This window comes from Drosophila pseudoobscura, chromosome 4 (assembly GCF_009870125.1).
Source record: "Drosophila pseudoobscura strain MV-25-SWS-2005 chromosome 4, UCI_Dpse_MV25, whole genome shotgun sequence".
Taxonomy (NCBI): Eukaryota; Metazoa; Arthropoda; class Insecta; order Diptera; family Drosophilidae; genus Drosophila; species Drosophila pseudoobscura.
The window spans coordinates 3390685-3412209 of NC_046681.1; the positions used below are offsets into that span (position 1 = coordinate 3390685).

The 21525-nt window shown below is 46.4% G+C and overlaps 5 protein-coding genes across 7 annotated transcripts; 2 read left to right on the forward strand and 3 right to left on the reverse strand.

Annotated features, from left to right (window-relative positions):
- The first annotated feature begins 221 nt into the window (after nucleotides 1-221).
- LOC6902731 (C-type lectin 37Db-like) lies at nucleotides 222-1791 on the forward strand. The gene is made up of 2 exons (XM_002133209.3): nucleotides 222-1256; nucleotides 1322-1791. The coding sequence occupies exons 1-2, from the start codon at nucleotides 1119-1121 to the stop codon at nucleotides 1670-1672; spliced, it is 489 nt and encodes a 162-aa protein (XP_002133245.3). The 5' UTR covers nucleotides 222-1118; the 3' UTR covers nucleotides 1673-1791.
- Nucleotides 1792-2379: 588 nt separating this feature from the next.
- On the reverse strand, nucleotides 2380-3136 carry LOC6902730 (C-type lectin 37Db). Its single transcript, XM_002133208.3, has 2 exons — nucleotides 2956-3136; nucleotides 2380-2894 (listed from the first exon to the last, which is right to left on the reverse strand). Exons 1-2 carry the CDS (start codon nucleotides 3079-3081, stop codon nucleotides 2523-2525), a joined length of 498 nt encoding a protein of 165 aa, XP_002133244.1. The 5' UTR covers nucleotides 3082-3136; the 3' UTR covers nucleotides 2380-2522.
- A 5316-nt stretch (nucleotides 3137-8452) lies between these two features.
- LOC4816758 (uncharacterized) lies at nucleotides 8453-10800 on the forward strand. The gene is made up of 4 exons (XM_001356239.4): nucleotides 8453-8689; nucleotides 9687-9962; nucleotides 10063-10200; nucleotides 10272-10800. The coding sequence occupies exons 1-4, from the start codon at nucleotides 8608-8610 to the stop codon at nucleotides 10730-10732; spliced, it is 957 nt and encodes a 318-aa protein (XP_001356275.3). The 5' UTR covers nucleotides 8453-8607; the 3' UTR covers nucleotides 10733-10800.
- A 3519-nt stretch (nucleotides 10801-14319) lies between these two features.
- fon (fondue) lies at nucleotides 14320-16783 on the reverse strand. 2 transcript variants are annotated; one of them, XM_001356238.4, is made up of 5 exons: nucleotides 16637-16782; nucleotides 16348-16360; nucleotides 16242-16271; nucleotides 14613-16068; nucleotides 14320-14550 (listed from the first exon to the last, which is right to left on the reverse strand). In XM_001356238.4, the coding sequence occupies exons 1-5, from the start codon at nucleotides 16683-16685 to the stop codon at nucleotides 14398-14400; spliced, it is 1701 nt and encodes a 566-aa protein (XP_001356274.1). In that variant the 5' UTR covers nucleotides 16686-16782; the 3' UTR covers nucleotides 14320-14397. The 2 variants fall into 2 exon arrangements, with proteins under 2 accessions (XP_001356274.1, XP_015036846.1); XM_015181360.2 differs by lacking the exon at nucleotides 16242-16271 and having other exon boundaries at nucleotides 16637-16783.
- A 1785-nt stretch (nucleotides 16784-18568) lies between these two features.
- Nucleotides 18569-21415, reverse strand: LOC4816615 (heterogeneous nuclear ribonucleoprotein A3). 2 transcript variants are annotated; one of them, XM_015181359.2, is made up of 6 exons: nucleotides 21270-21415; nucleotides 19763-19875; nucleotides 19406-19682; nucleotides 19234-19308; nucleotides 18920-19124; nucleotides 18569-18836 (listed from the first exon to the last, which is right to left on the reverse strand). In XM_015181359.2, the coding sequence occupies exons 2-6, from the start codon at nucleotides 19821-19823 to the stop codon at nucleotides 18663-18665; spliced, it is 792 nt and encodes a 263-aa protein (XP_015036845.2). In that variant the 5' UTR covers nucleotides 19824-19875; nucleotides 21270-21415; the 3' UTR covers nucleotides 18569-18662. The 2 variants fall into 2 exon arrangements, with proteins under 2 accessions (XP_015036845.2, XP_033236813.1); XM_033380922.1 differs by lacking the exon at nucleotides 19234-19308.
- Nucleotides 21416-21525: the final 110 nt, after the last annotated feature.

A 21525-nucleotide genomic window follows, 5' to 3' on the forward strand; every position in this document is an offset into this window, starting at 1 on the left:
TCCATTTTATTGTTTGGCCGTGGATCGGCTTCAGCTTCAGCTTCAAAATGCTGGTAAAACGTTTTGACATTTTATACGCACTTCTCGAGGAGCGGTTTTTATTGCTTCGAGACCCCAGACACACTGACAGTAGTCGCCATAATGGCAGGGCACGACCGGGGATGGGAATGGGGATGGGGACGGGGATGGTCTGGGAAAGCGGTTCGCTGCAGGGCGCCCAAACTTTGATTTAGATGGTAAATCCTTTCAAAAGATTGCTTTCGAAATGGGTAAATAATAAGATTCGAGGCCCAGTTTTCAGAGTCCAAAATTGAATACTTTGGAGTTACAGAGCCAAAGTGGTTGAGATAGATAACAGGTAGCATCCGAATCAGGGTTCTAGCTGTATGTGAGTTATGATGAACTCCACAATTCAAGAGACCTGAAGCTGCAGATGGACTGGATACAGGAATCCATTAAGTGACTCCGTCAAATAAGTTTGAGACCGTTCCAGATTTGGGTGAACTTATCCCTGTTAAGATATCGAAGTAGACCCCTCTCTCTCGCACCATATCCAAATGTGATATCAATTTTTGCGCTGCTGCCATAATGCACTCTAGCCTTACTCTCCTGATGCTCGTCAATTCGCCCACACTTTAGTTACATCGATGCCCAGGAGGGCTTTTCCTTCGCACACACGCACACAGCTCGAACACATCCACATCCATAGAGAGCAGTCATATGCAGGACTCCCCCATTAGGTCGTGCCCATAGCCCATGACAGAGTCGGTTTACTCGTGGCAGTGTGTCCGTGCGCTGTGGCCAGTGGGTTGGAAATTGCTTTAATATACCGGAAATTGCAGGAGAGTTGCATAAATTGACACGAAACGCCCGCGGGCACAATTCGGGCCATCCAATGTAATCAGCATTTCAGACATCAGCGCAGAAAACGAAAGTATTGCCCACTCCACCTCGAGGTCTTATCGATTGGGGACTGCGGACTGGGGGCCGCCCCTAATTTCCATCAGTCGATGCCGCGACTCGAGTAAATATGCAGAACAAAGAAGGCCCAACGTTGGTCTTCTATATAAATCAGAAAATTACCTGAGTAGAACATCACTCGATCCACACACTAAGAGATGAAACTATTTGCTTCGGCTTTGGGGCTTCTTCTCAGCCTGGCTGCTATGAGCTTGTCTCGCGTCGAGGGTTTCAACTGCACGCTGCCATTGACCAGAGTAGGGGAGAAGCATTACTTTGTGGAGAGCAAGGATAAGGTGAGTACCCGTTACATAGGCGTGGAATCTCCCAACCCCTTCCTTCCCTTTCGTTAACTCTCCAGCTCACCTGGTACGATGCCAACGAGCGCTGCATTCGGTCGGGCCTCCAGCTGGCCACCGTTGACTCCGAGTACAAGTTCACTGAGCTGACCGACTTCTTGACGAGCATGGGCTATCGCGCCGACTGGATCTGGATTGGGGGCTTTGGCCGGCAGGGCAGCTGGCTGCAGTTTGGTCCTGCCCGGCCCCTGCCCTATGCCAAATGGTACATCAGCCAGCCGGACAACCTGAACAGCGAGAACTGCATGAACCTATATCGCATCGGGGAGCCCTGGTTCATGAACGATTACTCCTGCCGTGTCAAGCTCTCGTACATCTGTGAACTCGACTCGACAAGAGTGTATATCAACTGATTTGGAAATATACATATATATTCGAGCTAAAAGATTTACTTTGAATTTGATTGAGGGATGCGAGGGATCCCTAGGTCCTGCAAGTTACCTATTATTATAAAGGTATCCCGAAATGCAAATCGTTTTGAATTCTTTTAAAGTCGTTGCAAGATCACGTGTGTTTCGTACGATAGCGTTGGTGAAAGCACATGAATAGTGGGTATGATGCATAAATTCATGCATCAGATCTTTCAGAAATGGAGCGTATAACTAGTACGATATATTTTCTTGATGCATTGCTGATGGTCTTTATCGGTATCTGACATATCGAAGAGAATACACACTAAATCGTGAAGAAAGAAAAACGAAACCATGAATTTAGCTCAATGCTTCAGTTTTACGAAGAATTATTCCAATTTGTGGTTTTGGTGTGAGTCGCTAAGCTTCGAAGCTGATATCGATAGGTTCAGAACCGATTATATTTACAACGGCGCGATAGTAAGGAATGTGTCGTAAGCATTCACCAGCACTCAAAACATGATGCATGATACATTCTGCTGGAAAGGCATTGAGCTCATGGTCTCTTTCGGATGTACTAACCGACGAAATTACTACAAGCAATATTGGAGTACGTATGGGGCTGCTTTCAGCGATCAGAAGCATAATCCTTTGTTTTCCAAACCTAATGCTAAAAATAACACAGTTCTTATATAGGAAAAATAAACGAGAGTGATTTAAGTAATTTTAATTTCATTGCAAACAAATTTATTGGAAACTAAGGATAATTAACGTTGTGGACATGTATGAACACTGTACACATGTATCTATGTACATTCTTGATATGTTACGATTAATCATTTCAAAGATAGTTCTACACTGCCAACTCGTTGTCCTCTGTCTTCTTAGGAATACCCTCGCATAGATATGAGTATTCTTTGAAGCAACTAAGGTCATTCATGAACCAATTACCACTGTTGGCCTTGATGCCCAGACAGTTTTCCGCACTGTACAAGTCATTGGGTTCGGCAGATGCCCACTTGAAGTACGTCTGGATCTTGGAGTTCGCCAGCGAGATCCAGGCTCCGGACTTGATGCCAAAGCCAGAGAACCACACCGCTTCGTCTGGACCGAAACCCAATTGATTGAGGTATTTCGATATGGCATTGAGCTCCTCTTCGCTGTCGATGGTGGCCAACTGTGTTCCCAGGGCCATGCAATTTCTGGCCGCATCCCACCAGTTGAACTGAAATTGGAGGCTATCATTGCAGTGATTGTACCATCTGGAGCACGGAGTATGGTAGTACCTTGCCGCGTTCTATTTTATAGGCGCTGTCTCCCAAAGAGACATAGTCTACCGAGCACTTGAGATCCTGAGCTAGGACGAACTTGAGAGCTAGCTGCAGGACGAGTAGCTGAAGAAAGCCCTTCATGGTGGCTGAGTACTGATTATCGTCTGTCCATTTGAAGCAATGCAGGCGAATTTATATGCATGGTCTTATCAGCTAATGGGTGATTAGGAAATTCTCTCGGTTCGGGCTTAGTTTTCCTTCGTCGTTCCATTTCCCCCATTCCGGGAGGGGGGTCGGGCCTAAGTACACTGACAGTACACTGTCTGTGATCGGTGTTGTTTGAGCAGACATAAAGAGGCCATTCCATCCATTTGCAATCCCTGTTTAGCCGGTCACGACCAGACATAAAGAGTGCAGGGCGCAGCTGGTCGCATTTTCACGAATCACGTGCGCGCTGCGTTCCGTGGAAGCTGCCCGGAAGCAAATCGAAATTATCACCAATTTGCAGTCATCGAAATCCAATTACGGGGCGGGGCGTGTTGGTGTGGGAGTGGGATTGGAATTGGAAGTGGGCTAGGGCGAGTGTAACCCCGGATTCCACGTCGGACAATGAGTGTAAGTGCCGACCTCCACTATCCATGCACGCCATATGCTGGCAACGAGATACACAAAAGTGCAGCGCGACAGCGGCGGGACCTGGACCTGGACCTGTCCCCCGGATCGGGAGCAATAATCGGATTAGGTTGGCGGCTGCTGCTGGGAAAAAATACATAATTTGCGAGAATTGTCACACGACACGGTCCGGGACCCATGCAGCACTGGACGACTTATTTGCAATTTGCGAAATGGAATCGAAACGAGACTCCGGCCAGCGGCAGGGGCAGGGCAGGGCAGGTTCAACAGGACACTAAATCATGCGTGTCAAGTCGACGAGTTCTTGTCTCTATCAAACTCATCATAATCGCCCCTGCGTACGCATCATTATCGACTGCATTCTCGTCCCTATGGGGGTTGAGTCGACTACCCTTGTGTCGGGTTCCTCTGTTGTCGTTTAGTTCCGGCATGCGACAGATGCAACAGACGTGCAGACGGTCTGGGTCTGGGTTTGGGTCTGGGTCTGAATCCTGGGGTTTGGGGTCTGTGGCACGACCGCAAGCGGCTCTCAATAGAACATCCCGGCGGTGGAATCCTATCCGCTCCACCCCTGGTAGCTGTCACTGCTCATTGTCAGCTAAGTGCCGGGGTGTGGAAGGCGCAGGGGTGAAGGCGGATGGTCACCAAGCCGCAGCGGCAGGAGTGGAAGGGGCAGCCCTCGAAACGAGGTTGTCGGCTGCGGCAGAGAACATTTTCATTTTCAAGGACCTTAAACCAACTTTTTTGCACTCCAGCAACCTGCCAGCTCTTGGGGGAAGGTGACCATGGGAGAAACATTGCATGCACAGTGGGACATCGCATGGAGAAACTGGCACTAGAAATGGAAAGATTAGCAAAAGTACAGAAGCTGTTCTGAAATTAATTTAAATAGACCCCATGCACTTCTACAGCAAAAGCACAAAACCAAAGCAATCAGGATGTCAGTATGACAGGCATTCTTAAATTATTTCGAGAGACTAGAATCCAAACAGACTCGAAAGGGCAGACCGTACTATTGCTCTCATTATCCACATCGAAGTTTTGAAGATGCCTGGTAGCCTCCTGCCGTTTCCGATCTCCACCAATACGAAAATCGTGATCTCATTGACCGCCGGCATGGGTGTGTTAGGGGTACTCTCGCACTTTATGCTTCGCCGCAGGAAGTACCCGTGCAAAGCTCCTCGTCCTGTAGACATCCAGGAACTTGGCGTCATGGGAATGCATGCTCTGGGTACGGCAATCAGTTGCTGGGAGGATGCAGCAAATGTCCACTTCTCGTCAGGACGCCTTGCCCAGCGCCCGGAGTTTTACCACGACATTCAGAACCTTCTGGAGATGGCTTACTCGCTGCAGGAGCAGAGTAGGCTGCTCTTTTGCGACGAGGACAGCGCATCAGACATGGACGAATAGTTATGCAAATTCGAATTACTCGTACTCTTTAAACAGCCGTATATTTTGGAACATAATTATAACTTTTTTTCGTTTTGAAACTCGTACCAAATTACCTGCAGTTTTAATTCCATTCAATATCGATATGAAAACTACCACTGTAAGTATATACAGGAGCCAAATAGGGTTTACATCTTGATTGTTCCTAACTCAGCCATATGATTACTCACCCTATTTTAAGCCTTCAGTGGATCTTCAGAAACAATAGAGGCTATTAAATAGAGCAATTCGCTCCTGATTGAATCCAGGATTTATTATTTTCAGACAGAATATAATATGTGTCTGTGCAGTGGTAATGGGGTCTCGGAGATACTCGTTCTGTGGATAAAACGGAGTTTCAGATAGTACGAGTATTTAAACAAGAGATTGAGGGGTTCTCCAGTACATTTTTGCATATTTGCATTTTTAGAGCAGTTCAAGTTGGATTGTACCCACTGTGCCTGCCTCCCCCGTCACACGTTCCCGACCGCGACACAACAAAGGAGACGATAAGACGACAGACGCAGCCGACGCTCTTCGGCTTCCGCTGCGCTGCACGGATGATTTCCACTTGGGCAAGGGAGGGTGCCAGCCCGCTGGTTGGCAGCCGACAACAATAAAAGGAAATTCAATGAGTTTTGTGATAATTTCGCACTACACGAGAAGCGATAAACCCGAGCAGACGAATCCAAAGAGCAGGCAGACAGAGAGGGGGAGAGAAAAATCCGTAAACGAGCAAATAATAAAAAGTTTATATATAGAAATAATAATAATAATAACACGTATAGAGCGCGATATAGAAATACACGAGTGAAAATAGGCAATGAGGGAGGGGGCGGACTCGGATGCGGAAGCGGATTCGGATCGCGGTGAGGTGAGGTCGCCGGGATCGGCCGGGGAGGGTTGTTCCGCCGAGGTGTCGGATGGCCCTTGGTGGGTGATTCGGTTGGTGGGTTGTTGGGTTGCTGGGTTTCAAGTGGTTGCAAATCAAACGGCAACAATGCAATCAAAAAAAAAAAAAAATAGAAAAGAAAAACTCCATCCCATCGTGAGTGCAAATTTAGTTATTGTCTAGAGGTCCTTCTGGGCCTCTGGGAATACCTTGGCCATAATTTAATTCGCCGGCCCATTATTTCATTAGTTCTGCGATGCCCCTGGAAAATTGCGCAATTTATTCTGGGAGAGCGGGCAGAGGGCATAGGGGATGGGGATGGGGATGGGATAGGCATATTGTAGAAACTGTAAATGGCAGCTAGACGCATAAATTTGTAAATTTCGATTTTGATTTTGGCATTTTAATTGTTGGCAGTGCAAAGCTAACAAGGCCAACCAACGCCGACCGGCGACTGTCTGGTTTAGGTCCTGGCACCATTGTCTTTTGCTGGCCGAACATGTTGTATCTTTGTATCTGCATCAGCATCTGCATCTGCATCTGCTGGATACTGCTACGAGTAGGTGTTGCTGTCGGTGCGGCTCTCAATAGCCATTCAGACTACTGTCTGCTATTAAAATAAATATATGTATATTTGAGTAATTATTATTTATGGGACTAACAAATTTAAATGGCAAGTAATTCCCCAAACCTTTGTTGCATTTGCTCAAACCATACTTTGTGCTATAAGGGGCGCACTGTCCCTCTCCTCCCCGCAATTCCCTCTGTCAAGTAACCAAGTTTTTCTGGTCTTGAAGTACCCATGGAATTATGCAAGCCACTCGCTGGAAACGCACTTGAACTTCTCTGGTATCTGGTATCTGGTCGCTGGTCTCTGGTCTCTGGTCCGCCGAGTGCAGCACAAATGCATAGAGACAATGAAAATTAAGTTGATGTAAGCAGAGGCAGAACTTTATGCAAAACACTGCCAACGAACACACAGAACAAGAAGCTGTCAGTCAGAGCCAGGTCGAGAGCAGATATCAAAGCACATTCAGAACCGATTCAGAGTGGGAGGCAGAGGCAGAGTCAGAGTCAGAGGCAGTGGCAGCGGCAGGCCTACAGTCCAGCCAAGCCGAGAGTCCACAAAAAGTATATTACAAAAGTTGACAACGAAATCCATCTGTTTAATGGGCTCGGCCACACAACGAGTGTGAGTACCCACTCGCTTCTATCCGCCGCCTCCCACGTGTCCACATACTATATGCTGTGCTGAGCGCCTGTCTAATCCCTAAGATTACAAAAGGTCTCCCATAGAGACCCCACTATTACGCTTGATAAATTCGAGATTAAAGTGCACTTGCAGCCGAACCGCACCGAACTGAACGGAAATGAGACCAGGAGCACCGCACCCACAGTAAGAGCCAGGCCCAAAGGGCATACAATTTATGGTCATACATTTGGCAGGATTTCTTTCGCTCCTTCTATGGGAGGAGTAGAGCCGGGAGGCCTTTTAATTATCACACGTAATGACAGCACCAAATGCAATTGCTAATTAATTGCTCTGGACCTGGACCACTCCTGTTCTTGGGAGGATGATCCCCTGAATGGGGGGATGAATTTATGGCCTATACATTTGCTTTGCCTGACATTATTATTCCAACATGTGCGGTTATGGGGGGTTGGACTGGCTTGGCCTGGCAGATCTAGGTACTTCTAATGCAATTTCCTTTCTTGAGAAAGTGGTTGATTCGGGGGCGTAGTTTGACAAATGGGAAAATGCTTCATTAGGCTTGAGGAAACTGTCGAATTACATTGGCGAGGGTAGGATAGTACAATGCAACCCAAGATGCGGATAGGAAAGAACAAAATTAAACCAGATAAACCTTCAGATACAACGCAATTTAGACTCGGACCCAACTTGAACTTGAGACGAGCCGAACTTCATATTCGCTTTGGAGGCTGCCGCCGCATCTGTGGCTAATGATGATAATCGTTTTGCGCTGTCAAAATTGCCGCAGAATATAATGACGATACCCATAGATAAACGCACGTCCCATGATTAACGATGAGAGCATTATGAAAAACCCAAAGCACAGAAGCGAAATAAAACTAAGCTCAGAACAAAAAGGTTCACCCGATACACAATGGAATGGAATCTTTAAGATACAACGGAAACTACATCAAAACAATCACAAAAGATGCTAGCCAACCGATTAGAGACAATTACTGGACGGAGCGGCGGGGCCTACAGTCTCCTCCCGCCTTACACCCACACCTACACCTGCACCCCTGCACCCCTGCACCACTGCCGTAGCCTCAGCCTCCAGTGCAACAGCAACAACTCACTTAGAGACCTGCGACCAAGATCAAGTCAAGATCTTATCTGCAAAGCTCAAACAGCAGAAGCAGAGCCAGAAACAGCAAACAGCAAAAGTCCACTGAAATGGAAACACTTAGAATTGGAAGCAAAGGCAACTTTTTTCTACTCCCCAGCTTTGCCAGTTAATTTTAATGAATCTCTGTAGGTATTCGGACTCGGTTTTGTTTTGTTTTGTTTCGTCTCGTCTCGACTCGAGTCTGGTCGCTTTGCTTAGTTGTTTGTCGACGGCTTTCAAGTGTGCACACGGAACGCGCTCAAAGTTCAAGTGTCTATTACGAAACTCCTTAGAAAAACCCCTAATAAAAATACCCCGTGCGCCAGCACTTATTTCGGTTCTCTGCTCCAAGGCGAGATGCTGCCAATACCAAGATCTTTCACCGCCTTCCTCTTGCTGTTGTTCTGCAGCGTTCTGTTAACTCATCGCGGTGTCCAAGGTTGCTACGAGTAATTGGTAGTTAATAATCAATCAAACGACAGGTGGCAGGCAGATCCCTCTGAATCATCTGATCACTTTTAGGGCAATAGTTGCGTGTCTCTTTCAATTGGGGGTAATTCCAGTCGTGGGGGAACTACGACACTGCGAATCGAAAATATTATTGCTAACAGATGAGTGATTAGACATCGATAAACATCGATCGTATAGGAAAAGAGTCACAAAATCTGGAGCCGAACCCAAAGAACCTCCAGGCTTCCAAAAGGATATTTTAATAGATGCATCCAAAACTATTTCGTCTAATGGGTATGGTAATGCCTATACTTTGTGATGGCGAATGCTGTATTATTTTTAGGACAAACAGATACCTAGGTTTTTAAAATACCGTACAATTCATGTACATTTTACACGAAAGTATTATTTAGGGAGTCAGTAAGCTGCTAGTAAACGATACCATAAAAAACTGCTCCTGTAATTTAACTGAGCGAAACTTTAAATTAAAACATAATTGACGTCCCTTCAGTCGTCAGTTTAGAAAGAGGCTGGGAAAGCCGTAAAATATGAAATTCAAGAGCCCAGGGGTTGGCCTCTGGATAGAGGTCACTCCCCGTTGCTAATCCGATTTTGATTAGGACAAATCCAATAATTATAATTCCGCTTGCGTATACGAGGATTCGAGTGCAGTGGCAAATCGAGGCAGTCGACTCTGCTCTGCTCAGTCGGCCGGATTGGTTACGAGCGATGCATCCATAAATAAGTCAGCGTGTGCTAATTGCACCACTTACGAGTATATGCCACGGACGACCGGGCGGTGGCTGTGGCGGTGGCTGTGGCGGTGGCGGACACGCTCCAATTCACCTGATTAAAGTAGAAGCTGAGGATTGTCAGGGACGGGAGATGGTTGCAAGTGTTTGCATAACTTTAATTAAATTTCTGCTAAATCTAATTTCTATGCTAAACCGAAAACAAACAACGACGACGACGTGGCGTGCAACCAGGTCAGGCGAATAAAGTGTCATCCAAGTTGGATTTCGATGAGAGCGATGGCATCTCCAACAGCAACAACAACCAGACAGGGATGCAACCCGGAATGCAGGGACAGAGTGGAAACGGGAGTGGAAGCTATGACCAGGGCACTGGTCGTGGCTTTGCAGAAGGAGACAGGGGAAATGCCAATGAAAGAGGAGGCGGCGGCGGAAACAGCAGCAATCGCCCCAAGATACACGGCGTGCGGGTAACCGTCGATACGGGCGATGGACAGCAGCAAACGAAAGGTAATTAGATTGGCCCACACCCACATCCGCACCAAAGCATAAGCTTGAAATGCAAAAAAGAACATGGTAAAAGTAAAAATTGCAATCCCAAAAAATCTAGAGTCCAAAGAGAGCGTGGAAATTACGGACCTCGGCAAGCACAAGAAGCGGGTGGGCATCCACACGGACATCACGTTCGAGATAACCTCCGAGGGGGAGGGCAACGAAACCAGTTCGGCCCAGAGCCATGGGGAGAAAGGTGAGTGAGAAAGTGAGAGTCCTCAGTCACTTTCGCCCTCGTCTAACCCATTTCGGACCTTCGACTTTCAGAGGACGCCAGTGTGCCCATCTACAAGGGCCGCGGGGGCAGCGACTCAAAGCACAAGACCCCAAAGCCCCATGATCCAAAGTCGCAGTGGAACCCGAACTACTCCAGCGAGCACCGCGGCTATGAGGGAGGAAGTCGAGACGGGTACTACCCGCAGTACTATCCTCAGCATGAATATACCAGTCGAGGATCTGACTCAGGGAGTATTCATCGCACAGGAGAGACCTGGACGCACTACGTTCCTGTTTGGACCACAGAACGCGCCCCCCAGGAGCAGAGCCAGATCTACCGCAGGCCCAGCTGGAAGCCCTGCTACTGCATGTCCTCCACCGATTACCGGCGACGGCGGGACAGCAAGGCCAGTCGGGAACTAGGAATAGGAATAGGAAATGGAGCCAAGAGAGTGATCAACAGTGGGGTGGTCCAGGTGGTCGATGGCAAGCTGGAAAGGCCATTCTCTTGATAAAGCATTCTGTCACTTTATTCTCTTTTCACCTTTTCCCAGAATAAAAACTCACACTTTTATGTTTATTTCTTTGGCGAGTTATATGAGTAATATGCTCTTAGCGTTTCTGGTATCGAAACTATTAGGTATTTCACTTTCCTGCATCTATATTACGAGCTAGGATCGACGCTTCAAGCCAAGCAACCGAAAATTTGGCATAAATTATCGAAAAATTAGGTTAGAGACTTGAATTTGGGTACAGTTGATTGCATCGATCAATAGAATAGACTTATTGCATTTTTGTGAGTTCAGCTTTCGACGAAATTTTTGTTGTGTTTGTTGGAGCAGTACAGTTGGCAAAAGTGGACCGAGAGTGGAAAAATTGCACAGCTATGATTTATTTTAACTCTGCTTTACCCTATGCCGAAAAAGGGGCTTTTAGGCGATCATTAGAATAGACTCAGAGGCTGCGGTTTCAGTTACTGATAAGCTGTACACGGTAAATGTGGCATTTAAATACCTCTTGCACTTTTCGATTATTTTAATATAGAATGGGTTGTTCATCTGATGAAAAACACTTTATCTTTGATGGACCAGATTGGTTTAATTATTACTATCATGGTTTAAGAAAGTTAGGACATCATTTGACCCGTCGTCATAGTCGTGAGGGGGTATAATGGCTTGTGATGCCATCTCTTATTATGGAACATTTGAAATCCAGTTGGTTTCGAGTAAGATAAAAGCAGGACAATGCCCCAATCCATACTGCTAGAGTAGTAAAGAAGTGGATTGAAGACCAAAATGTTGCATTAATGGAGTGGCACCCTTACTCTCCTGATCTAAATATAATAGAGAACGATGGCCTTGAAGATGTTGAATCATTGAAACATGCCATCAAAAACGCCAGGAGCGAAATATCCCTGAACTATTTTAAGTCCCTCTATAATTTAATGCCAAAACGAATTTCGAAGTCATTTCTAATTAAGGTGGCTACACCTATTATTAACAGACTTTAAATATCATAAAAATACACTTTAACATTAAGATTCTGAAAAACTTTTTCATTTACATATATTAATTTTAAGAACTTGAGTCTATTCCATTGATCGATAAAAATGTTAACTTTTTTTAGGTTCAAAAACAAATCAAAATATTAAAAGAAACCTTTTTTATTAATGCATGAAATCTTGAATATTACAAAAATATTTTTTTTCCAAATTCATTCGTATCTTGATTTCTAAAGGAGTTTTTTCTATAGAATATATATTGAGTCTATTCTCTTGATCGGCAGTGTATATAAGAACTGAGATAAATATCAGACCTATCCGACCGCGCCCACCTCTATCGCCCATATAACGCGCTATAAAGTATTATTGATATTATAATGTGATGAGTATTTATATAATTCTTCTATTAATGGTTATTTAAGACAATAGCCATTCGAAATGCATGTAATTAAATGTTTGATATTTCAACGGCAACAAACCTTTTTTGTATAAACATTCTCATACCACGGCCTTTCCGATCCATTCACTTGTTCTTTAAATTTAGAACAATTACAAGCTTATAAACTCAAGCTAACGCTTTTTTAACACCAACTCATAGCAGTACGAACATCTGACTTTGAAGGGCTGCAAGCACTTCAGGGCTGACGTAAAATCAAAAATATAAAGGCAGTTTTCCTAGCCAGGGTATGCATTATGATAACGAATCATTCAAAGGACGGTTTTTTGTTCATGCCATTTCTTGAATTTATGCCAGAATATGGGCCGTCTGGCCCAATGTACAATGCCTCGAATCCATCAAGGGGTCGTATTCCAACAGACTTCAAGTCCTGTGTAGACTGCACTAGAGAGATTTTATGAGACACAACGATAAATATTATATCCTTCGCGGATGATATTGGATCCACTGGGATATAACAACCGACAATCGTCCATTTTTTGCTATAAATTGAAAATTGCCAATCATTTGCATAATTTGTAAGGTGAAAGAAGTCGTTCCTTACCTCTTAGGCGCGAGAAATGCGATCATTGGAATACATATGTATGTGCTACCCTGTGCAATCATCTCTCCTCTGAGTTTTTACTAACTCTGATACAAAATCGATTTGAATTGGTTTCTTTTAACAAATGTTAATAACGGTATTTTCTGTTTTTTGCTGTCTCAAAAACCAGCAAGAAGGAGATCACCCATGATCAGCCGAGTGTCACCTGCTGGCTCTGCGATTGCGTAGTGCTAGCAAAATGCACTGTGTTTTCGAGCCACGTGGGTGATGATTCCTGACCCCACAACGCAAAGGTGGAGGAGTTTAACTTTTCTTACGCTTTTCTCATTACGCTCAACAGTTTTTCAGCTTCGTTAACAGTAAGCGTAAACGTCCGCACACCCATCCTTGCTATAATTTCTTAATTCGTCGGCAATTAATGATCAGGCAATCGCCGATCTTTTTGCCCAATTTTTCAAAACCACCTATTCTCAGGGATCCTACTCCGGTCAGCCGTACCCATACGGTTTACCGAGTTGCACTGGCATCATCAGCCCCTTGTAAAAATTACCGCTCTCTGCTTCATAATCTTCGACTAGCTAAGCGGTGTTTTCAGCAGGTCCAGACGGAGTTCCTGGCTATGTATGTTACTTAGGTACTGTGCTGAAGCCCTTGGGTAAACTATTCATTCTATCCATTGATTCTTTATGCTTTCCTCGATCTGGAAGGAATAGTTTACATTTCCTCTTCATAGAACAGGTAGAACTTGACGCATAGAATTAGTGGTATATCTAAGTTATCCGCTATTCATTAAATGTTTGAGAAAATTGTAACTCCGCACATCAACAAAACCTAGTGGTAACCAGAAAGATAGGCCGATATAAGCATGGTATTCTGATAGAGGTCAAGGTGGTTATATAATTCCGGATCATTTATCGGAGGCGTCGTTAATAAAATATGCATTTGGAATGTTAGAGGAGAAATATTCTATATTGCAACATTCCTTCCTTATACCAAATATGAGATGCTAAGCAGGAGTCAACCTTCAAGACCTGGTAGTCTTCCAGAAAACCTGACGTCGATCAGCCACTGGGGCTACGATGGACCTTCTGCGCAAAGTGCATTTAAGAAAACCATAGCCCATGCTTGGTGGGATTTATGTGCACAATTTGGTCCAGGGTGAAGTAGACCTGACTTGTTGAGCCGCATTAACTTCACGATTCCTGCTAAATCCTCTAGCAACTATATATACCGTTGACCCTTCCGTTTTGTAGATCGAATTATTTCCTGCATGAATTGTTTAGGGTCTTATGCTCGGAATATAATGACCTCTACCGTATAATATCTACATATAAATCCCTTCCACTTCTTAAATCACTAATATTAGCATACCTTGCTCGTAGTTCGAATTAGTAGTTCTATTTTGAATGCATGCTTAGCTATTTTAGCAAGTTTCTAGATTTCCTCAAATAATAACCTAACAGCTATCTTTCCTGCATGTTACCTCACGCCATGCGGCAGCGCCCCTCGGTCAGTTGGGCGGAAGGTGGGCTGCTTTTTTCGTGGGATCCGCGTGTCAGACGGGCCACTTTAAGTTTATGTCAGTTGAAGTATGTAGGTTTAAATGTGAGACATTTAATCATTTCGTTATACATTCTCTGATTCACAAAATCATTATTGCCTTAGAGTAAACTGCTTAGGAGTGGACACTGTAGGTGCTGACCTTGCCGTTGTCATCCACAGAGGCGGTGGCCGCGTTGTAGCCAAACTGCTTTCCATTGATGTTGTAGTTCTCGCTCTCACCAGTGGCCAGGTCCTTGTAGTTCTTCACGTGGCCGGTCGAGTCGAACTGTGGAGACAGAACCGCGTTGATTATAAATGTGCTCAAATCTTCTGTCGAGCACTACTCACCTCAGACTGGGAGGACCATTTGGACTGCTTCTCCCATTGCTTGGTCTGGTAGCCACCGGAACCGGCACCACTAGCCCCAAAGTTACCAGCACCCGACTCCTGCTGCTGCTGTTGGCCGCTGGCAAGACCGCCGGAGACACCGAAGTTGCTCTGACCGCCAAGAAGGGAGCCCTGGCTGCCGCCCAACAGAGAACCACTCAGTAGGGAGCCACTCAGGAGAGAACCGCTGGTTCCGGCATTTAAGGAGCTGGCGGCGTTCAAGGAGCTGGCAGAGTTCAAGGAGCTGGCAGAGTTCAGAGAGCTGGCAGAGTTGAAGCCAAAGCCCGAGTTCGAATTGAATGCGGTGTTGGAGCCGAAACCAGCGTTCGAGCCGTAACCGCTGCCCGTCTGCGTCTGCGCGACTTGGTTGCCACTCGTCAGGCCGCTGTTGAAGCCGCCGGCCGTGGATAGTCCGGAACCAGTGCTCACCGAGCTGGATGCTGCCTGCTGTCTAGCGGTCTGGTGTACCTGGTTGAGTAGCTGCTGCAGCTGCGAGTTGCTGGCTTGCTGGACGTTGAGTCCTGCCGAATGGCCGAAGGAGCTGCCAAGGTTTGAACTGAAGGCTGCGTTGGAGCCAAAGTTGGAGCCATAGTTGGAGCCATAGGATAGGCGGCTGGAGGGCTGCTGCTGCACAAGAACCTGGGGAGCCGATGCGGTGGTGGTGACCTTGCGCTGGTAGTAGTGCTGGGTGCTGGCTGGGGCCTGGACGATCTGCACTGGGGCCTGCTGCTCGACAATGCGCTCCACATGCTGGACATACTTCTCGGTGCCGCCGGAGGGGGCGGTGTAGAAAACCTGCCTGGGGGCCGAGACAATCTTCTCCTGGCGAATGTACTCGACGTTAGCGCCGCTCCTTACGGGGGCTGCCTGGACCGTATGGACAGTCTGTTGGGCTCCATTGACAAGCTGGGACTCGGAGTTCAAAGTGTTCGCGCCGCCAAAGTTGACCTCAGCGCCGGCATTCGAGTTGTCGGCAAACTCCACATTGCTGCCCACGTTGTGGGCGGACGAGGCTCCAAAGTTGGACGAGTGGCTGGTCTTGAAGGCGGCGTTGCTAGCGAACGAAGACCCAAACTGGGCCGTGTTCTGGGAGCCGAAGGAAGCAGCATTCTGGGCGCCGAAGGAAGCAGCGTTCTGAGAACCAAACCCGGCGGAATTGCTACCTGCAAAGTTGACACCAGATTCGTGACCAAAGTTAGAGCCAGCACCAAAAGTCTCGCTGGCACTTCCCTGGCCGGAGGCGCCTTCAGCGGCCTCTACGGCGCCCACGGAATCGTAGGAGCTCTCCAGGTTACCCAGACTGCCGCCTGCTAAAGAGGCATCTCCACCGACGCCTGCCCCTAGTCCGGCCGAACCACTGGATGCATAGGCATTCTTGCGGGCGGTCGCGATGGCTTGGTTGTGGGCAGTGTAGTGGCTAAAGAGTTTGAGCAAAGGATATATTAGATAAATCAAATTGGGGTGCAATACATCTCCTGCCGAATGATTTCTATTTTGGAGTACCATGTTGCTTGCCAATGGGAAAATTGCCATTTTTTTCAAAAGGAAACAAAAGCGTATTTTTCATCAACATTGCCACACGGCACTTACCGACTATGGAAGTCGTCTCGTTTGAGTCGTCTACCCACACGTCATCGTTGTGGAATAAAAGAGAGATCGTAAGTCGAAGCTCAGCAGTAATTATCGCCCAACTTACCCTCCCTGGAAATCTGTAAAGATCGAGACAAAATACCGCATTAGTTGTTTTAGAAAACAAGACGTAAAAGCCTCTTATCGCCACGTGTTTCGAACACTCAAATTACACAGGTCTGAAGGGTGTAGTGTAAATCCTCGTAGTTCATTGAGGGAAAATACGCGATGACAACACTTGGGATCCAGCAGAGGCAAAGACGAAAAGCGTGCCCAAGGAAGAAAATGCACAACCACAGGATCAGAATGTCACTTTTCCCAACACTCTCATGCCTTCAATATTCAAAGATGTCTACCTGCAGCAGCCACGCCCAGGCAAAGCGCCAGTATAAGCAGCTTATTCATATTTGTAGAATTTGATTTTAGTACGGAAAACGTTCGATGCTCGCGCTTGAAAGTGTACTAATGAATCGAGCGAGTGGAATCGCGCTTTAAAGCCCAGACGGCGAAGACACGGCGCGATCACTGATAAGCTCCATATACCAACTCAGACTTGAACCGATTGATTCTTGACCTAGAGAGGATGCCACTCTGGGCCGCGGCACTGATAATGTGTACTATATTCCTCAAAACGGAGCTCGCAATTGGTGCAGAAAGCTGAATGATGAAAGTTAATTGCGACATCACCTCCCTATATAGATGCTTTACTTTACATTTGTGCCGGTTGGTTTCGCAGAACCTTGGTCAGCCTCCTACATAGTATATAGTTGCCATGTATGATTGTGGAAATGAGCAGATCATTGATTGTCTGTATGCTTGCAAGAGTATACATATGTATGTGGAAGATGATTGCAATTAGCTTGAGCTTGAACTTAGAAAATTGAGAGTAAGGTGAAGAAACATATAAACAACCTTGAGCCCAGTTTGAGGAAGTACTAATTTCGTTCTCAGCGATTTAGACTGCGGCTGTAGTTATTGTTTTGTAAACAAACTTGGATACAGTTTTATAGCTTCCGGTAGGGGTTCGATGAGATAGCGATCAATTCAATCAGATTGGAAGATGCCGCCGCTACCCTGGAAAAAAACTATGGAATAGCTCAGATTTTTCGGCGATGCTCCCGCTCCCATAAGTTAAATATATTCTTGATCAGCACAAAGCGCCGGGCCGATATAGTCTATTTGTTGTGCTTCTACGGAAACTACTCTCACAGTTAAATAGGCAAAAAGGTGTTTCTACACTTGTCTGTTGGATATGTGCTCACACATAATCATGAATACCATTTCGACTAAGCATTATCGCTAGGATCGTATAGATAGCGCAATAAATAGATATATAGTGGAGGTGGACCTCAATAAATATGCAACGGACATTGGAATGCATCCGAAACCCATTGCACACCTCAGTAAACAATTTCAACCATCAAAAATGTATAAAAACAGCACAGTTAAACAAAGAAAAATCAGTCATCATCGAATACTTATTCTCATTCGTCCTGTAATACAGACCTCGTCTAAAGGTGGTGAGAGCTCCCGTAGGCCGCAAGGAAGCCCCCGTGGACTAATGGACATCTTAGTGATGAATACACAATGCACAAATTTGTTTCTTGCTGTTTAGCCACTTTATATGGTTTAATAAGCCCCCTTGGTATTAGATCATTTCCTGTCACCCCTGATAAGGCCCACCAATCCAAAGAAACGGACACAAAAAATCAAGTGAGAGTTTTAGTTGGTCTTTCCGACTGAATGATACCTGTTCATCACACTTGCGTTTACTCTTCTGAATTTCATGGCAAAGTAAATTATTAGCTCCAACATAAAAGACTTGTCTACGGATGTACAGATCCCGGTGGACTTGCAAGAGCAAGAAGTGGGACCAAATTCTCTTGCTAGTCGCATAAAGCGAAGCAATCACCATACGAGCATACCCTTGGGCTAAACGCGAACCAATTTGAATATAATCAGAAGAACGAAACAATCTACATTATATATATAAACAAATACGACAACTCGAATAGGTGTAAAGCATAGTACACAAGACTCTTTCCAGCCGCTGAGTCAAAATCAAGGTCATCTCAAAATTTGCATTTGTATGAATTTTGAATTTGTATGTGAATGTGTTACGTATGAGTGTGCCATGCCTATAGAAAGAGAGGGAGCAACTTTCTAATAAAAGAAAGCTCCATATTGGAAACCCCACAGATAAGAAAGTCCGCGAATATAATCGTATTTATAATAAAATACACATAATATATATTTTCTGTCATACAAATAAAACGGCCATTGGTTAGCTTTTGTTAGACTGGATTCGAGGCTAGCCCAGGCCCAGCTGCCGTCTGCCAGCTTCCAATAGGAGTCGGGAAGACTCTCGACTCTCGAATCCCTCTAAGAGTGCGTTGAGTACGAGGTGACTTTGCCATTGTCGTTGACAGTGGTCTGGGCGCCACGACGGCTGGTCCCATCGCCATTGCTGTGGCTGTAGGAGGAGACGGAGACACCTTTGTAGCCGCCACCTGAGGACGAGCCGCCTCCGAACCGATTCACAATGTTGGGCGAGGCCTGTAGAGGAAGGGAGGAAGGTATATTCATAAGTAAAAGGTTAAAGGAAAACTGCTGCTCTGGAAGGTCCGCTGTCCTCTCACCGGATTAGCGGGGCTGATGTAGGCCGTTTGGCGGTGCCCGTTGGGTCCAATGGAGCCCGAGGCAGCGGCGTAGCTGGGGGCATATCGATGCGAGTTGTAGGAGCCGCTGGAGGATCCCGATCCCGATCCCGATCCCCTGTATCGGTTCTGACGCACTAGATTGTCGTGGTAGGCCTGCTGTGCGGCAATCTGCTGCTGGATGCGACTGGTAAAAACAATATGGAAACCTATATTAGTATTCTGCTCAAGTGTCAGTGGAGATCTGGAGCTCTGGTTAGGTGGTAGATTGGTTAGGATTAGCTAGAAGTAATTACGTGTCGTCGTCGTCGACTAGAGAGGCATCCGCAGATGCGAAAGCATTGCCAGCCGTGGCCAGACCCGTTATAGCTCTACAAGAATAGATGAACAAGCGGTTAAGTTGACCCTCATCCCTCACTACAGACTACCAAAAATAACATCATCCCCCAAGGCGGGATCAGTGCTCACTGTTGGTTCGCGTAGTTCTGGGCCAGGATGTGGTTGGTCAGCTGCTGGTGGAACAGGTACGGGTCGATGATGCCAAAGTTCGGCGAGTTGCCGTCGTAGTCATCGTAGTCGTAGTAGCCCCCACTGCCACCGCCGGTACCCACATAGCTGCTGTGGCCCACGCCTCCGCCGCCGCTGTTGTAGGTGCCCGTATAGCCACCGGCTCCTCCTCCGCTGCTGGCAAAGCCCCCGGCATACCCGCCGGCGTATCCACGACGTCTCCGGGGCTGCTGGCCAGCTGTGGGGATTGCAGAAGGAGGACAAGAAGAGTTAGTTGCCCGCCCTGCTAGGACTGCTGGGACTGTACTTCTGACTTACCCGCCGACGATTCCCCGTTGAGGGCACTCATCACCACACAAATCAACAGATACTTCCACATTCTATTGAACTCGCATTGGCATTGGCGCACGGAAATTCGGTTTGGGTCTGATCTGAAGGGAAAAAAGAGAAAAAGAGAGACGAGTCGTGAAAAACTGGTTCGACAATTAGTGTAAACGAACCGGTTTACACTCTTAGATGCATATTTTTAAGATGGATTCTGCGTGTGTAAAACGCAAATGCGACATTGATCCAAGCGGAAGCTTATGTAAGCAGAAAAACACATCTGAAAAAGGCTGGGACGGGCTCATTGTTTCCCGACACTCTCTCACCCATCATTATCATTAGCAGCCCTCAAGGCGGACGCTATAAATCTGCTTGCACAAGTGTAATGGAAAGGGAAGGGGTCTACAGGGGCTTAAGGGGGATTCTTGAAAGGGCATTGGCTTCCCAGTGCATTCCCGGTCCATCCATCCGTAGACAAGCCCAGCCCCGATGCCTATTCGTAACCAATAATTAACTATTTGCAGCAGCCAAATCGCATTTAATTGCCCTTACACGATTTTCCAATAATGAAATTGCAAAAATCACCGACACTCTGTGCCTGGGAAGGGGGGAAGAGACAGAGAATGGAGAGACAGTCCCACAAAATTGAAAACGGAAATCCCCAAAATGTAAATTAATGGATCTCCATATGACTATGTATATTATTGACTCAATTTGTTTGTCCGGCCGCAGAGAGAGGACCGAACCGGTTCTCAATAATTTGTTCAGCGTTTGTTTTGGGGGCCTTAGGCGGAATTTATATTCGAATTTGTTTATGTTCTTATTGGTGTTTTTTACAGAAGATCTTCCTACAAGTTGTCTTGAGAACGGGGATTTCTATCCGTATCTCTTTTTTGGTACTCCAAGTGCTCTGTTCTAATTGAATGGCTTTTGGAGTAGGCAACAACCGGTCGCGCAAGATGATTTATAATTTGGTTTTTCTAATTTCGGACATTAAGTGCTGCATATGAATTGTAATTAACAACTTTTTGCACAACTTGAGCTGTTTTGCCGGGAGCACAGTCGGAACAAAGGAACGGCACTGAGTCGCGTCGCACTTTAGAAGAACACGTTCTGCTACTTTGGCCTTTACAATGCCATGACATTGATGCTCAGTGAACTGTTTGATTGGGACACTCGCAGAGCATCATGTCAATCGCTCTGCTGATAAAGCACCGATCGCCCGCCCCACCCATGCACCCAGGCACCCAGGCACCCAGGCACCGGAACACTCTACGAGTACCAACCACACCACATACATACTGAATCGACACTGGCCAACTACAAAACAAAAACTGCGCCACAAATTGGCAAAACCAACAACATTACGAGTGTACTATAGAGATCGCTGGAAGAGACGAGTCGGCTCGACTGTCCGATTCGGGGAGCGTTACTTCTGTACAGTTCTATTCTCAGCCCCGAAACGCTGCGAGCACCGACACTCCGATTCGCCTCCACTCACTTAATGATGTGCTTATGATTCGGTTCTTGACCAGTTTTCTGTCGGGTTCAGTTTGGATTTCGGTGGCGGATTCTCTCGACCGCTCTCTCGCGCTTCTTCACTGTGCCGCAACCGTGGAACGTCTGAGCCGGATCGGGGACCAGGTCCTCTTATAACCAGGCCGACACCTGTGGCTGCGCTGGCGGTGATGACGACGGCGATGACACTGTCGTTCGGCGACTGCCTAGAAAAACACTCGGTTTCTCGTTCGCTGGGA

Bases quoted from the DNA above. Each gene is read 5' to 3' on its own strand.
- LOC6902730 (XM_002133208.3), bottom strand. From the start codon at position 3,081: ATGAAGGGCTTTCTTCAGCTACTCGTCCTGCAGCTAGCTCTCAAGTTC. The intron at 2,895-2,955 runs GTACTACCATAC...CTCCAATTTCAG, and splicing joins ATAAAATAGAACGCGGCAAG to TTCAACTGGTGGGATGCGGC.
- LOC6902731 (XM_002133209.3), top strand. From the start codon at position 1,119: ATGAAACTATTTGCTTCGGCTTTGGGGCTTCTTCTCAGCCTGGCTGCT. The intron at 1,257-1,321 runs GTGAGTACCCGT...TTAACTCTCCAG, and splicing joins TTGTGGAGAGCAAGGATAAG to CTCACCTGGTACGATGCCAA.
- LOC4816615 (XM_015181359.2), bottom strand. From the start codon at position 19,823: ATGTGGAAGTATCTGTTGATTTGTGTGGTGATGAGTGCCCTCAACGGG. The intron at 19,683-19,762 runs GTAAGTCAGAAG...CAATCCCCACAG, and splicing joins CAACGGGGAATCGTCGGCGG to CTGGCCAGCAGCCCCGGAGA. The intron at 19,125-19,233 runs GTAATTACTTCT...TGTTTTTACCAG, and splicing joins CTAGTCGACGACGACGACAC to TCGCATCCAGCAGCAGATTG.
- LOC4816758 (XM_001356239.4), top strand. From the start codon at position 8,608: ATGCTGCCAATACCAAGATCTTTCACCGCCTTCCTCTTGCTGTTGTTC. The intron at 8,690-9,686 runs GTTGCTACGAGT...GCGTGCAACCAG, and splicing joins AACTCATCGCGGTGTCCAAG to GTCAGGCGAATAAAGTGTCA. The intron at 9,963-10,062 runs GTAATTAGATTG...CAAAAAATCTAG, and splicing joins TGGACAGCAGCAAACGAAAG to AGTCCAAAGAGAGCGTGGAA.
- fon (XM_001356238.4), bottom strand. From the start codon at position 16,685: ATGAATAAGCTGCTTATACTGGCGCTTTGCCTGGGCGTGGCTGCTGCA. The intron at 16,069-16,241 runs GTAAGTGCCGTG...CAAACTCTTTAG, and splicing joins CGAGACGACTTCCATAGTCG to CCACTACACTGCCCACAACC. The intron at 14,551-14,612 runs GTGAGTAGTGCT...CTGTCTCCACAG, and splicing joins AATGGTCCTCCCAGTCTGAG to TTCGACTCGACCGGCCACGT.